The 17159-nt window shown below is 44.0% G+C and overlaps 1 protein-coding gene across 3 annotated transcripts in view; it reads left to right on the forward strand.

The window, feature by feature from the left end:
- The window catches only part of LOC148032757 (PITH domain protein (DUF1000)), a 157913-nt gene that overhangs the window by 115229 nt on the left and 25525 nt on the right, over positions 1 to 17159 (forward strand). The window contains exons 5-9 of one of the 3 annotated variants that reach the window (XM_087684168.1): positions 12934 to 12991; positions 13070 to 13119; positions 13210 to 13318; positions 13394 to 13455; positions 13577 to 13764. In XM_087684168.1, the coding sequence (XP_087540294.1) occupies positions 12934 to 12991; positions 13070 to 13119; positions 13210 to 13318; positions 13394 to 13455; positions 13577 to 13583 (286 nt within the window). In that variant the 3' untranslated portion in view covers positions 13584 to 13764. Of the gene's footprint in view, positions 1 to 12933; positions 12992 to 13069; positions 13120 to 13209; positions 13319 to 13393; positions 13460 to 13576; positions 13765 to 17159 lie in introns of those variants that run through there. The other 2 variants (XM_087684169.1, XM_087684167.1) reach the window with 2 other exon arrangements.

The following is a 17159-nucleotide window of genomic DNA, read 5'->3' on the forward strand; positions in this document are numbered from 1 at the left end:
CCATGAGGGTTCTTGCCGAGGATTGTTCTTTGGGTGCATGTGAGAGAAATTGGAGTGTCTATTCTCTCATTCACACAAAGATTCGCAATCGGCTTAGCACATGATAGTTAAAGTGGCTAGTCTATTGCCACACTAACTTACGCATGATGAGGGCTATGATGAGCATGGGTAGTCCGAAGCATGTAAAGTTTAAACACTTAATCATAAAATTTAAAATTTGTTGTTTTAAACTTTGAACTTTGAAGTTTATACTTTAGAATTCAGACTTTAGCATTTACAATCTTATGTACATCACTACATTGTGTAGGTGAATGTTGATACATTCAAGTTGACGGGCGACACTCTTTCGAGTGTACATCAGGAGGTGGACGAGGAGGAGAAGATTTTTGTAGAGCTCTATAGAGAGCTTATAGCAGTAGATACTCGTGACACTCACAGTTAGGGTGCTCGTGGGCAAGGAGTTTGTTAGCTTGCTCGTGGACAAGGAGTTTAAGTAGGTGGTAGCAGGGGCGTGGTCATTTGACACCCTCCAATATCAAGGAGGGGTGGTTGAGTGGCTTGCAGACATATATAAGGCGGGGCTCTAGTAGTTCACATCCTGTGCCTCATGATGACATCCCCCCCTTGCCTACACAGCTACCACCTAGGGAGCCATCATTTGATGATGATGGTAACCTCATTAGTGAGGATGAGTATGAGTGTGTCTCATCATATCATGCTGAGGAGTCATCTTCAAACTCTCTTGATGAGCACTCAAATGGTTTTGATGACGATGATGATAGTGATGCCTCATCATAGATTCATAGGTCTCTCTATTTTCTGTATCAGATATCTACTATCATTGTATCCATATGCATGATGCCACTATGATACACTAGACTGTAGTTGTATCGCATGTTTTGCGCAGCCCGTGCGACTGCGATGGTCACCCTCATGTATTCATCTTGTTTTGTAATGAAATGACTATTTTCACTTTAAACACGTATTCTATCATTTAATGATTTATGGTTTTTATTATTAAAAAAATCATCTTAAATTTTTTTCGTACTAATATCGTGCCATACCTTATAAAAGCATAAGGTACCATTTAGTACCGTACTGTATTGTACCTTTCATACCTAATAACTATACTTAAACTTTAAATGTTAGTAAACTAATATAAAAGACATCATACTTTGGAGATGGGAGATGTGTGAAGAGAATGATTGCTATGTCCTTTGATGAGATTGTCTTACTAAAGAATACAAGCTCATCCCACAATTGCTCATCTTGTTGACATGGTTCTTTAGGAAAGGGAAGTCATTAGTGGAAAGCATTCAAAGCTTCTTCTTTGTGGTAATATGATGGGCCAAGGTCTCTTGTTGATAGAGAGAAGATAGCTTTGTTTAAACCTTTGATGTGATCTGAATTCTACGGATATATCACTCCCCCTCCACCTCTAGTTGCTCCCTTCCCTCCCACCCGCCCCCCCCCCCCCCCCCCCCCCCCCCCCCCCCCGCCCCCCCGACCCCCCAAGTAGCACAACAACGTGATAGGTAGGTTTCGAGCAGGGACACGCAATGGAAATCTCTGGTCAAACGTCGGCGCATTTTGCGAGTGCCCCCCAGTCAAACACCTTGTGCATCATCCTCTCTGAGAAATAGCTCTTAGCCGTACATGCCACAGAGCTGGAGTTGAAAGAAACAACGATCTTTGGTCAGGTCGTTGGACACTCCCCATCAAGGGCCTAGTTGCGGGATTGGCTCCACTCCACGCTGCGCATTGGCACAGTGCAGATCGTGGAGACAGTCCTCATGGGCCGAGGGATATTCATGGTTTGACTCACCTCTGCGGATGTAGCTCGCGAGTTAGTGGAGAGCTCGCCCTATGTCTCCACGAAGGGAGTCATTTACATAGTTCCCTCGTATAGCGGCTTCACTGTGGAGTCATTTGCGCTCCACAACAGATTTCTCAGACACCCAGTCACCTTGCTTTTCCCCGGACTGGTGGTAGAGTACCGCCAGCTAGTGGAGGACTTTGGACGGCTCTTTGGCACAGTTATCCTTGCCTCCTTCGCGGATGTAGTGACAACTGCAGGAGTCCCAAAGTTATGAGTGGGCGTGAAAGACACAAAGAGTATACCAAAGTTCTTGGAGATTGAGGTAGGAGGTAACTCCTTTAGGTAGCAGGTCATTGTGGCTGGGCAACCAGGGCAATGCCTGCACTGCCACGACTTTGGGCATTAGGTAGTAGATTGTACGTGTTTCGGAGCCAAGGCGGCTCCGTCGATAGGCCCATAGGTGGACGCTGACGGCTTCACACGCTTCCAAAGACAGCAGAGAGGGAGACGGCAGGGGGGGCCATAGCCAACTTCTCAGACGCAGCCTGGATAGTAGGGAGCAAGAGGGCGAGTGACGCCCTCTCGGCAGAGCACTTTGCAGCCCTCCTTGCTTGCCCCACCCGGCAGGACCGCAATCCCCCATAGCCATTACCTGCGCCACAGACTACCCCACTTGAGATCCCAGAGCCCTGACACCCACCCCACACCCCCCCCCCCACGCCCCCCCCCCCCCCCCCCCCCCCCCCCCCAAAACCACCACACACACGCACTCACTATGTATCTCCCACCATTACACCATCCCTTGATCCTCTTTTCCCCCACCCACCCCTCCCCCCACCCCCCCCCCCCCCCATTGATCTGCACCCGTTTCAGGTGATCCCTCCCAGACCCACTCCCCTTCTTCCACAGGAGGTGATGAGTCACACACGCCTACATCCTCCTCACACCGGTAGGTTTTCCCCTCCCACACAGCGGACCAACTCATCTGCCCCTGCCGCTTGTCATATCTTCCCGAGACAGACACAGTTGTTGCCATAGGAGTTCTTTTGTAGTGGCCCATGGTCCTACCTGAGGGTTGCAGAGCACGGAGAGTTCCCTCTATCTCTAGAGGTGGGGATCTTCATGGTTCGTAAGTCAAGGAGGGGCAAGGTCCATTTACTAGCATCAACGGATGGACCAAACTACGCCTTTTTCTTTCAGTCCTCTCACTAAGGGGATTGGACGACGCCAAAGATAGAGGATGAGCTGAAGAGTCAGGTGGCAGACCACATCTCCCAGTGGATGGAAGAAGGACTAGCATTGTTTGCACAGCAGTGGCCTGGTTGCACGATGGACATTAACTGGTGGCCTGGTGCCGAGGTCCCACACTTGAGCATTATCTTTCGAGCCTCCCCACAGTGGAAAGCTTTGAGGGATGTGATCGAGTGGCCCCTGGCACAGGTGGCCCGTTTTTACCTGTGTACAAAGTCATGAATCTCAGCATGGCTGATAGATGCATTGATAGTACCACATGGAGCATCTATCACCCCTATGGTTTGGCTGAGGGCCACCATGGGGAACTGGAGTTCGTCGTCCAGACCTGTGGCAAAGCATACTTGCATGGCCCATAGTTTTTTCTTCTCGTTAGCAATCTCCACACCGAACAGATGCCTGTTCGGTCAGTTGCAGGTTTTCCCATGAGCTTATACCTTGCATCTTGGAACGTGAATAGTCTCCACTATTGTGGGGCACGTGGTTCCAAGAAGTTGATTGTTCGGCAGGAGTTGCAGCCTGACCTTGCTGGACAGATCGACATCTTACTTCTATAGGAGCACAAGCTCACTCCCACCCAGGCCCAACGGGTAGGGAAGGTACTCTTGGGTAGCTTGCACACCTACTAGAAACACGCCATAGGTGCCCACGGCAAGAGTGGAGGCGTATACACCTCTATTGGCCTGGGTCTCACCGCCTGTGTATGAGACCATGGGACGATTGTGGCAAGGAGGGTTCTATGGATTAGATTGGGTATTGGGGACTTGTGTCTTGGAGTCCTCAATGTCTATGCCCCTACACAGAGGTTAGAGTACATAGCAAGTTCTGGGTGGAGATCGCGGATGGACTTTCAGAGGTGGACTCCTGGATTGTTGGAGGAAACTTCAACAGCTTGGAGACTTTGGAGGATCAGCAGGATAGAGGCAGAAACTACCAAGGCATGGCTGGGGAGGAGCAGGAGGCATGGGAGGTCTTTCTATTGGCAGTAGGAGCACACGATGCCTGGAGAGACCGTGCCTTCCACAGGAGGGAGAGGTCGCTGAACTTCTCTCAAGGATACAGGCGGCTAGGTGGAGTCCTGTTGGAGCGGTTGGATAGGTTTTATGTGGGAGAGTGGGGTGGCTCTCGTGGAGGCCAAATAGGGTAGTTAGTAGGCACCATGTTGTCGGATCATCGATCGGTTCTCCTAACACTAGATCTTGTCGAATCCTTGACTCGATCTATAGGAGGGAGGAGGTGACGAGACAAATAGAGCAGATTTGGACCGGGAGTGGGGCAAGAGGGACCAGATTGCAGAGGAAGTTGCAGAGGTCCTAGCCGAATCGAGCAGAATCTGCCAAGAGGCAGCCATAGAGGCCAGGGAACAGAGCTGGGAGGAGGAGAGAGCACTTCGGTGGGACCTTGCAGCCACGCAAAGATTATTACAGGAGGCACCAGGGGATCCCACTCTCCATGCACAGGAGGTGCGCGTACGAGCAGCCATTGTTGACCTAGAGGAGAGGCGCTCGGAGTTCTCTTTCTGCACCTCAGCAGCTTTTTGGGCGTGGAAGGGAGACATGATGTGCAAGGAGTTTTCCCAGGTGCACTAGCCTTGCACCTCAGGAGAGCAGATACACAGCCTTCGAGATTAGTATGGGAGGACTCATTCTAGCCCAGATGAGGTGATGGAGATTGCCACCGACTACTATAGTTGCCTCATCCAGCAGGAGACAGTCTCAGCTAGAGGACAATGATGTAGGCAGCAGGTTTGGGATCACATCTTGTCCCTTGTCTCAGAGGAGATGGGACGCTCCCTCCTAGCCCCCTTCATAGAAAAGGAACTAGAGAAGGCTTTCCATACACAGGATGGGCAGAAATGCCTGGGAGAGGATGGCCTCTCTAAGGCCTTCTTCACTACCTACTGGGAAGTGGTGAAGGACCCCCTAGTGATGGCCTTCTAGGAAATTTTCACTTCAGGACAGATGCCAGGGAGTCTCGCGGCAGGCCTTATCAGTCTTCTCCCCAAAGGGGGAGAGCGGTTGGAGCTTTCTCAGTGGAGACTGATCACCTTATTGTCAGTGGCCTATAAGACACTGACAAAGATGATTGGTAGGCGACTACGCCCCGTGCTTCCAGACATCATTCATGACACATAGACAAGCTTGGTCAAGGATAGGAGCATCTTGGACAATGCGTTCACCTTCTTTGAGGCGACAGAGTGGAGAGAGACTGGTTGTACTTCTCGTTTATTTTGAGAAAGCTTATGACAAGGTGGACTTGGATTTCCTAGAGGGCACCATGGTGAGGCTGGGCTTTCCCTAGGCTTGGATTCACGGGGTATCTGCACTTTACAGATCAGCCACCAGCAGGGTTCTCATAGATGGTAGGCGTGGGGAGGAGTTTCGGTTGGAGAGATCGGTTCGGTAGGGCTGCCCCTTGGCCCTGTACTTGTTCTTACTCTTTGGAAAGGCGATGTCCCACTTCCTCGGGTTACGTGTGAGCGGACTGTGTGGCCTCCGACTTCTAGTAAGAGAGGAGGCTGAGTTGTTAGACTCAGAGTATGCAGATGATACAACACTCCACATTGAGGACAATGAGCTGGTGCTGGAGAGAGTGAGGCCGGCTCTTGAGGTGTTCTGTTTTGCAACGAGAGCGAAAATCAATTGGCGAAAGTCAGTTGGTTTTCTCACAGACTCGGACTCTAGCACAAAGTGGGGCGTCCACCTGGGATTTAGATGGGTGAGCAGAGGGTAGACCGTCTGGTATCTAGGGTTCCAGGTGCGACTCGACATCACTCCCGCCCAACAGTTTCTTCCAATCCTCGATTCTATTTGAAGGAAGCTGACCTATTGGAGCATGGCTCACCTCTCACTAGCTGGCCGAGCCTTGGTGGTTAACCAGGTCCTCCTAGCGACGGCCAAGTACATCGCCTCTCGTGTTGGTGCTTCTCCTCATCTTGCGTGGTGCAGCTTCGCCGCCTAGTTTGAAACTTCCTTTGGTCCGCGTCAGACGGCTCCAGGGATTCTAGGGCCAAGGTGGCATGGGCGACCATTATACAACATTAGTCAGAGGGAGGGCTTGGGATCATAGGCCTAGAGTATGAGAGTATGGTCCTCTTGGGCAAGCTAGTTGTCCATGACCTCACACCGGGAGGGCAGACCTGGAAGGTCCTATTGCAGGAGGGTCTTCAGGATTGTAGACTGAGGCTTGGCGGGGAGTGGAGGCCATCCCTGAGATGGATCTTTATGTCAGCCTAGATCACCCCTCCAAATCACCTTTCCTTTGCAGCTTGCTCTGCGTATGGAAGGGCCTCCTTAAGGCCCTAATCCAGAGCCCCCCAGGCTGCCAAGAGGAGATAGACCGTCAACCGGTGATTTGGAACCCCTAGGTCCGGGATCGAAAAGGGGAACAGATTGGTGAGTGCCACCACATCTGGTGGGCTGGTTGGGAGGTTGGCCGGCTCGTACCATTAGGACATGGCGGGAGGTGTACAGGATGGTGGACGAGGAGGTGTTGCAACGAGTATTAGGCTGCCAGAGAGGAGTGGAGTTGAGGAGAAGGAAGATAGACGCAGCAATACCTCAGGAGTGGCTTGCTCCCCCGATATGAGATCCGATAGAGCCTGGGGAAGTATGGGCCACCAGGTTTTCACCAACAGGCATCCCCTTACAGGTGGCAGGTAGAGTAGGTGGCACTCCACCTGGGACCTTCACCGTATAGGAGGAGGGGTGTCTGGCTCTTGTCAGGCAGCAGGATGAGGGGATAGCTGTCCTTTCATGGAAGAGGATCTGGGTGATTGGCCTTCAGGGGAAGACATGGCAGCTAGACTCTTTTCTCTTTTGGCAGGAGCTCAGGAAGTGGCGCCTCTGGATTTGGGAGGGCAGGCCACTTGATGAGCCGAAGTGGGACTCGGGAGAGTGGCTATGGCCAGCCATTGCGGTTGCCAAGAAGCCACTGAGGTTCCTAGAGTACACCGCCAGGATTGGTAGACATGTATTGATGTAGGAGGATATGGATTGGGCGTCGTCATGTAGTAGGTACTGAGCGGAGCATAGCATCATGGAGCCTTTTTGACGGACCTTTTGGTGCCGCCTATGGGATAGTTGGAGGCCCAGGAGGGTATCGTATTTCTTATGGTTTGTGGCACATGGAGGTTTGGCGGTGGGAAGCTGGCTTGCCCAGATGCAAAAGGAGGGAGGTTGTAAGCGCTGTACACAGCAGCCTCTAGAAACCCCAAAGCACTGCCTTTGGTCGTGTGAGGCGGCGCAGCTTGTATGGAGAGGAGCATGCCGCATCCTTTGTTGTATAGCACCTTGCCTTGGATGTATCTCATGGGGAGCTTTCTGCTGGCAGGTGGTCAGTCAGGGCCGTCACCTACTGTATGAGGCCGAAATGCAGGACACGATATTCATGATCAAGGCAGGGTCGTGCGCAGTGGTCGGTTTAGAGGCTCTACCCATCCGCCAGGTGCTGGAACCCACAGTAGACCGCTTTGAGGTATGGGAGATCATAGGGAGCCTCACTGGCTGGCATATCTAGAAGGTGCGGTGTTAGGAGGCTTTCGGCGGAGAGAGACTTTCAGTACAGGCGACCTTAGCAGAGCTTTGGACCTCCATCATCCACTCCCTCTGCAGCCGATGGGATCAGGTGCAAGGCTATTGTCAAGAGCTTCGATGTCATTTCATGCGCACTTGGGGCGACCATGACCTGTTTTTCGTGATGTAGGCAGGCAGCCCTAGATGGCGATACACCCCCCTCCATGGCTTCTTGCTCTTATCCCCCCCAGACCGCCTTGAGAGGCTTGTATACATGATGTATTTGTGACTCTCATTAGCTCTAGCCAGTCTGTTGAGCATGAGCACTCCATTGTAATCAGTTTTTTTGAGTAATATAATCAACCACACTTTACTTACAAAATTCTACAGATATGCACAAGGACAGAATCTTGCAGACTCATGAAGATAAAAGTCTAGATCAAGCTCTAGACTCTAGATCAAGCTCTAGACTCTAGATCAAGCTCTAGAGTCTAGCCAATCCCAAAAAGTAGATTGGCCCATTTTAGAACCAATGTGGGGATTCCCGTGTGGATAACAAATGCCCACAGATCAAAGGTACTTGATTCACTTTGTAGGACCAAAGGGCATAATTTGTGCTATCGAGGCAATCTTCTTTGGGCAAGGATGGAAGAACATGGACTTGTATAGATGGTGCTAGAATGGCAATGCAGAGCCTTGAAGTAGGAGCTTTGTTGGAAATATATAGGGGGGGGGGGGGGGGGAGATAAGGCTGCTCTGATCTTTGGATCTATTAGAGTGTTGACAGTTGGATGATCGAGGTTTTGATCTTCGATCTTCAAGTCACTCTTTGTGATATTTTGGTTGGTGGACTAGGAGTCTACAAAAGAATGGATTGAGTCCTTGTTGGTGTCATTAAACACATTGAACATGTAGTCCATAGTTCTTCAAGGAAATGTATGCACACACAAAAGACAATTGCATTTTGGTGTGGTGTTTCCTTGATGGATGAGAAATCAGCTACAACCTGAAAACGTAGCTGGAAGGTCTTTGATAACAAGTCCAAGTCACTGGTGACAATTAATGCCATTAATGATGTGGTGGCAAACATAGCGCACATTCCAAAGTTACTCAAATTGTTAAAGATTGAGTGATAGTTGCAAGGTAAGCAAATACTAATTTTGGTAGGCCTTGGGATGAATGAAAGCTTCATTTCCTTGCAACTAGCTAAAGAGCTTGGCTTAAAGAATGAAGACAGACTTCAGCAAAAGTTTGCCAAGCTTTAAAATGGCGATGATGGTAGCACAATGAAATTTTTGTACCTTACATTGGCAAGGTCAAACTCCGAATAAAAGCTACAATGACCGACACACCTTTTGTATCATTGATCTTGATGGTTGTGATGTGATTTTGGATAATGCCTTGGATTCATAGGGTAGACTCTATCATCTTTTTTCATAGAAACAAGGTAGAAATTACAAACAAAGGCAAGAAGTGCAAGATCCAAGCTGGAGTAACTATTTATACCATACCTATGGTGAAGGTATACGTAAGTTTGTAGAGTAATTTAGGATTGTGCTCAATATTGTATGCTTTACATAAATGACTTGGAAGATAACATGAATGCTGAAAAATAAGAGTAACTTAAACTCTTGAAAAAATACAAATATCATGTTTTGAAAGATCTTTCTTATTAAGTTCCCCTAGAGAGATCAAAAGCCCACCATACTGATATCATTTTGGGCATCCCTCCTTGTATTATAGCATGATATCATGTAAGTTGTCCTTAACAAGAAGAAATCAAAAAGCAAGTAGAAAACGTACTTAACCATGGCTAATTAGGCTGTGTAGCTCACCATGTATATTATTAGTTCTTGTTTAGAAGGATGACATTCAGGATGTGCTTTGATTATTGAACCCTCAACAAATCATTGTGAAAATCAGTTTTTCATTCCTAGAATTGACTAGATTTTAGATAATCTAGAAAACGTAAAGATTTTTTAGCTACATTGATTTGAAGAGTGGTTAGTATCACATTGGGATAATTCACCAAATGTACACATAATTTCTTTTTGTGCGTCATTTGGTCTTTATGAATTCCTTCAATCAAATGATGGCGTATATCTTTGGAGATCATTGATAATATGCAAATGTTTCCTTTAAGAATATTATTGTATTTATCAAGAACGAAGGGTAATATTTTGCACATATAGCTTCTCCTATTCATGACCTTACAAAGAGAAAAGCTCCTTTTGTTGAAAGGAGAAAGAGATGCAGCCTTTATGAAGCTGAAAATAGCCCTCACTTTTGGACTATATAGACTAGTTTTGAAAAGATTGTATCGTTGGGGCTGAAGGATTATTGTGGAAGTGGATGTTTTCAGTGATTTTATTGGTACAGTGGCCAATCAACAAGGCCATGCCATAAATAATGTGGAGAAAGGCTAGGATATTTATGAAGAGGAGCTTTTAGTTGTAGTTCATGTGTTGAAGCTATGGGTGCATTATCATTTGGGCAATGAATTTTTTATAAAATTGATCATTGAAGCTTGTAGTTTTTCAAGACTCATGCAAGATGGAAAAATTTCATGTCCATGTTTTATTTTCAAATCATGTATACTTTTGAGAAGCACAATGTAGTTGGTGATGCATTTGCTAGAGTGCTTTTGATTGCGATTATTAGTGGCTCACCATGAAGATTCACAAGCAATGATGAATACTTATGACGAAGATACTCATTTTGCAAGGGTTTGGGCAAATTTATAGTTAAGGAGGTTTCCATTTAAGTTCATAGTAACATGGGATGGGGTTCGGGGATGGGAACAGGAACAAGGATGGGGGCAAGAATTGCCATCCCTTGTTACTGCAAGAGGGAGCTCTAACATGGGGATGTGCATGGGACAGTATGGGGACAGAATGGGATTGGGATGGGAAGCTAAAAAATGGCCATTCCTTATTACTATGTCCAAGTTATTGCATCAAAGAGGACCATCTTCTCACGAACAACCCCCTTTCTGATACTCTTTTTTAAAATATATTCTGGTAGCGATGTATATAAACATCCTTAGGACCATCGTGATACTTTTTTCCCTCATTAGGATATTTTTTTTTCCCTTGACCTTGTATTAATGCCCATACACTCTATGGAAAACTTATTCTTGTAAATTTTCTACATGGATACTTATTAATATACTTTGTGTTGTGTGCTCTTAGGTTGTTGCTTCTTCTCTAAGATATTTGCATGCATTCTTGTAACCCTAAATCCAACAATTGGTGTTAGAGCGGGCTTCATCTTCTTAGGCAGTCACATCAACACCCTTTGCTTTATGTTCTTTGATTGGAATACCATGCGGCGAGTGTTAGTAGGTTGACTAATGCTGAGAGAGAGTGTGTTGGGTTTGATATCACCAAAGATTTGATTTGGGTTCATTGCACTACTCTTAGTATTACCCATGCTATTTTGCCTTCTTGTGCCGAATTTTCGGCAGGATTCATTTTTGTAAGGCCTTTTATAGTCTACTTTGTGCTATGCTATATAGAATAGATTGGTTTTGGATAGAGTTTTTTCTATACATGTAACATTTGCATCAAGTGCAAACAATTGCCATGATTGACAATGATGGTGTATTTTGTATGACAATTGTGGAGGACAAGGTGGATGGAACCAACTATCTAGTCTAGTATGGGTCTATTTAATGGGTCATGGATTGGTTACAAAAGGAGTGTATAACATTGTGCACGGAATTGATGTACGCCATGTTGTGGCTATGTAAGCTGCATGTCAGCATAAACACGTTCTCTTGAGGATATTGCAAGTTCCTATTCCATTGTCGTTAATGCTAGAGCACCACTACTTGTTGAGTAGATTCATTGGGATGGCAAAGATTCATAGACTCATGGTTTGATTGCATTATGTGTTATATGTACTATGAACCCGTATCTTTGCTCATGCAAGATAGCTAAAGATACTTGGGATACACTTGCACATGTGTATCAAGGCAAAAATGAGGCCCTTGTTGCTTATCTACTTCAACAATTAGAGAGTGAATATATGAATGATGACGATTTTATGAACAAATTTTTGACGAAGATCAAAGATCTTAAGTAGCAGTTAATTGCTGATGAGGAGGAGATTTTGCTAGAGAGTTTAGTTGTGCAAGCTATTTTCAATGGCCTTTTCAATTATTATCAACAATTTACATTTACTCTTTGTTTGATAATGAAAGGAGATCCCAATGCTTTGTGAATTGGGGAGTTGCTACAATAAAGCTATCTTGGGAAAACAAGTCCATTATGGATGTTGTAGATCAAGCTTTTGTGGCTACTCAAGGTAAAGGAAAAGCTATCTTATCTACTAGTATGCAAAAACTCTCTAAATATTGTGTAGACAAAGAAGGTTGATAAAGATGAGAAAAAAGTTGAGAGTAAAAGCTTTTGTAGATATTGTAAGACAAGAGATCATGTCGTTAAGGATTGTCCTAAATTGACTGCAAAAGAGACGAAGAAGAAAGTGGGAGGTATGGCTGTTGCAAATGCCTCTCCTTATAATTTAGAACTAGCAAAAATTATGTAGGATACAAAATTGACAAGTAGTGTGCATTGGAGTTATGACTCTGTGCTACATAATTTGTGCATGTCTATTATGAATTGAAAATTCATGTGTGTGGCACTTTCAACGAGAATGGTGCCATTAAGCACATTACTTCGTGACACACTTTGTTCATTTCTCGAGCTTGCCCATTAGGGTAGTATTGTCACATGCAACAATAACATGCCTCATCCTGTCAAAGGAGTTGGTAAAATTGTGTTGACTGTTAATGGCAATACTTTTATACATTTAGATGCTTTGTATGTGTGACAGATCATAAGTATTTTGTTTTTAGTTTTCACACTTGCAAAGTTTGCCTTGATTGTCAAATTTGTGGATGAGAAATGTATTGTGCATGATCTCTCATGTGGTGATATAGTTTTGCATGCACGTTTTGGTCATCTAAATATTGCTATGTCGCCACCCTGGTTTTCATATGATATTTCTCATTTCCTATGAATTAATTGAGAAGAAACCTCCATAATCTTTGTAGTTGTTGTTTGTTGTGATGTCTTCCATGTTAGAAACCTACATACTCTTTGTGAATATTTTTGTATAACTTTTCTTTCTCGACACTTCACGGCAGCTTGAACTTTTTCTTACTGACACTCTCATGGCTGCTCAACATTAAACTTTGGTGATTTGACGGAGAGAACTTTTTGACTTCTCTTTTGAACAAGAATCAGTAGCTGAAACACAGGTCACAACTTTAAATAGACAAGGTGCATGCTACCTATAAAAATCAGTAAGTAGCGACTTTATAATCACTCTCTTGTCCTGCAGATTTATAAATCGGGAAGACATTGATTTTCTGAACGTTGGGGCTACAACGGCTCTCCAGGTATCAGTGGCAATAGAATATTGCAAAATTCCTTAAAGTCCTTTCTTTTGCTGACTGTAAACTCTTTTTTTCATGTAGGAATGGGACCTTACAGAAAATTTTCGTGGAGAGCTAGAATATCAAACAAGGTATGTAAAATCTATAATGCCTATGGTCACAGGCTCTTTTAAAATCGCTTTGTTTTGTCTGCACGAGCCCTGAAATTATATAATGTGCAGATATGCTAGGTTTCAAGGTGTTGCAAGCCTTATTCTACATTTTCCTACTAACTTTGGAGGGTCATCTACTAGCATTTCTTTTGTTGGTTTGAAAGGAGAAGCAACACAGGTAGTTTACCCAGCTGTGTTTAGATTCTGTAATATTATTGAGAATAAGTTATACTCAGATTTCTGAAATATGCAGATAAAAAGAGATGCAGTTACCAATGTTGTTTATGAGGCTTTGCCTAATCCAGCTGAGCATAAGTAAGTTCCTGTAAAAAAACTTGGTGTATCTTTTATGTTTTGATCTTCCCATACCTTCATGCTGGTCAATTCAAGCTCATGTGCTCAGTTAAGTCAACATTATGTTTTACGTTTGAAACAGGCAGTGATGTTCTTTGGAAATTCTAGCCTCATTACTGTGAGATAGTGACTTTTTGACTATTGCAAGTAGTTGCTGAGTACCTTGTTTTCAACTGGCAGCAGAAAAGTAGATTGCTCCATGTTGTCACATATCCCTCCCCTACACTCTTTTGCAGCTTACCCATTGTTTTTAAACAGCCTGCCAAATATTGATGTTGAATCTGAATTTTAATTGGCTGTTGGATCAAATTTGAGTAATACCCTACTTGCACATAACTGTCACACTTTTCTTGCGATTTTTTATGCACGGAAAATATATGAGCCCCCTTAATTGTTGATTTGCTCACCTCCACTACATTGAAAAGAAATTTTGCTGCTTGAATTTGGGTGATAAAGTCATGTGATAAACAAGAGATCCAGATAATTGGGTTACTATCAAAGATTGAAGGGAGTCATGCTCTTGAAAGAAAACTGGATGTGGGAACACTCCCTCACACTGAACTCACAAATGCAGAGGGTGATGTGATGAACTGACTGATACAATTGATTTACTAACTGCCTGATGGGTGAGATATAATCAAGTCTATAAGTAGACAATGTTTTATGTTACTGGAGATATGTCAAGTGTGCACAAAATCTGTAAAATAGTGGGGTGCCTAGGACAACAGATGGGCATGCCCTAATTGGAGCTGGACACGATCTCAACACCACCTCTCAGCAACAATTGGCTACAAAATGGTGGGGAAACCCAAATGAAGGTGCAAGGATACATGTAGAAGTATCAAAGTGAATGAGGGGTAAATGAACTAGCCCCTCTTCATACGAAAACTGCTGACGATCCACCATGAAGTGCTCCAAAGAATGGATCATAGAAGGAGACGGAGTAAGCATGTGAAATGGGCCTAGCCAATTTAATTATTGGTTGGTGAAATTAACTTTTTAAGCACTAGAGTAATTATAAAATTAATTTTCAAAAATAATATTCTGAAAATTAATTCAAAAAGTTGGATAATGCTGGAAAATGGGATTTGAAGGTTACCACTTGGTAAAACTTGCTCATACAAGTAGATAAAATGTTTCTAAGGACTAGTGGAAGTCTATTCCAACCGTTATGAGAGAGGTGGTTGTTAGAGAGCAAGGAGATGTTGCTGATGTGATTTGTAGCCACCATGGATCAGTCCTACAACAAGTAACAACACTTTGGAGCCCTCTACGAGCGGGTGATAGTAGCCCAAGGTCCTTGTGATGTAGGTAACAGCCGACAAGAGGGAGCAACAGTCTTTTTGGTGGTCCTAAGCTGTAGGTCAGAGCTTCCATGGCTGTTTGAGTAGGGCAGCAACAGTTTTTCAGTGTTTCTCACAATGAAACCCGAAAATTTCTCTCTCTATAACATTCTCTGTTACCCTCGAGGCGTCTCTCAAGTTATCTCAGCATTTTCCAACAGTTTGAACCATCAGAGGAAGAGATTTTAGTCAATCTCTATTGTAGACTCTAATTTATAGCAAAAATTAGGGTTTGACAGCCACCATGGGATGTGTGTTAAGAATTGAGGGCCTAGGACTTGAATTCTAGTAGCTGAAATCGAGGAATTTTAGGGAGATTCAAGAGGCAAGCCAGACAGTATCAGATTTGGGGTTAAATTGGTATTTCAAGGAGCAAGGTGAAGGCCAATCCCCAAGCAAACAAAGGGGCAAATTGGTTTGGAGGCTTGTGGTCAGTTTTGATAGCTAGAAGAGGCACATGGATTAGCGGAGGAGATGAGAGGATTTCAGTTGTACTCCTTCCATTTGCAATATAAGCTAAAGAAATACCGCAAGGGGCACGAGTTTTGGGGCCAATTGGATGTCCGATTTCCAAGATTAAAGTGGTAAAGTGTATATTTTCAGTTTACGTGAATTTTATGCTTGTTGTAATTAGTGCTTAATTTGGTTATTTACCATCCTATTTGAGGAGGAAGGTTGGTTGCAAGGTTCCATTGTTGGGATACCATCAATTTTCTTGAGTTGGTGGGCTTGAAACACTTGGTTGAATGTCAAAAGCTTTGCTCTAATTCTGAAATTGTATTGAACTAAGCATTATAACAAGAATGCCTTTAGATAGTGAGATGGAAACTAGTAGAGATGATGTGCTAATAATGCTAGTTTAGACCAAAATGTGGATCCTTCCAGACCTTTAAAAGGTGATGACTAACAAGAGGAAGAAAAATTTGATAATCAGTGTAAAGATCAGTTGAGGACAAGAATTGAAATGTTCAAGCAATTGGCAAATGATCTTTAGTTCATGTGCTTGTTTGTATCCCTTAAAAGAGGGTAGCAAAGCAACAAGAGAAAATCATCTTTGAGAGCTTCGGGACAGCAAGATGCAGGGAAGGAAAAGCCAATATAGCAGAGTTCTAAATGTGGGTAGTGAGTATAAGCAAATGATGCTAGCAGGGCAATCGACTTATATGCAAGGCCAACTTAAAAGTGCCAATCCTATGCTTTTTGGACAGCAAGACATACGGGGATGTATGACACAACTCCTCATTATATGTACGAACCAATGTGTGGTACTCCTAGCATGTTAGGTACACATGAGGGGCTAGTCAACTGGATGCAATGTTGCATATTAGTTAAGCTGGAAGTGTATCATGTGAAAGTATAAGTATCGCAATGCTTAAGGGCAAGAAAGGCTTACAACTTAGTGGAGGTTTTGAGGCAAGTAAAGTTAGAGGTAAGTTTTCATATACTTTTTGGTGAAGCTTTGAGCATTGTTTCACCAATAGATGCAAAGTGGATGGAAGAGAATGACTAGGCAAACTATTCTTAGTTGTTGTAGCTTTTATCTAGATGTGTGTCAGTTACAGCCTAGTTGAGTTTGAGCTTAGTTAGGTGTAACAGAGCAGGGGTGTGGAGTATTACTTGATGCTCAAGGGGAAGGTAGTACTTTCACTCTACCAGTTGTGAACAACTCTTGTGTGTAGTGGATCTCGGATACTGTGTTGATAGTATGTTTGCCATGGGGTCACTACTCAATGTACTAGTCATTCTGAAATGTATGCAAATGAGTATGTATAATCAATTAGATATGAGTTTTTGCCTTGGTTTTGAAATATAAAATTAGATTAGTCTTAGTTCAATTTTTGATCAATTTCAGAACCGTTTGTGGTTACTTTTGGGATCGGTTTTGCATCAAATTTTGCATCAATTACAGATCCGTTTTTGCAATTAGTTTGTGATCAGTTCTCAGATCAGAAAGTGATCAGTTCATACTCAGTTTTTTTCAATGCTTTATAGCTGGTTCCATGGACATTAGCATGCTAGTAAATGCCATTGATAGTTTTAGCCATGGTTTATGCCGAGAATATGCTTTACTATGGTTCTGGAGTTAGAACAATTGAGAAACATGAGTTATGGATGCATCTAATGGGTTTCTAGTAACAATTTTGGAGTGTATTTCAATTTATACAATGTTTATCGGTTGGAAAATTTCAGCAAGGTTTGGGGTATATGACATGGTTATACAACATTGGCTAATGTTGTGACTATGATGTCTTATGGAAATTTGAGTGTAGTATGCTTTTCTTTTGGTACAATGTAGTGCAATGGAAGACGATTGCAGGGATT

Source organism: Lygodium microphyllum, chromosome 8 (genome assembly GCF_053477565.2).
Source record: "Lygodium microphyllum isolate KBCC chromosome 8, Lygodium_microphyllum_v1.1.10, whole genome shotgun sequence".
Classification (NCBI taxonomy): Eukaryota; Viridiplantae; Streptophyta; class Polypodiopsida; order Schizaeales; family Lygodiaceae; genus Lygodium; species Lygodium microphyllum.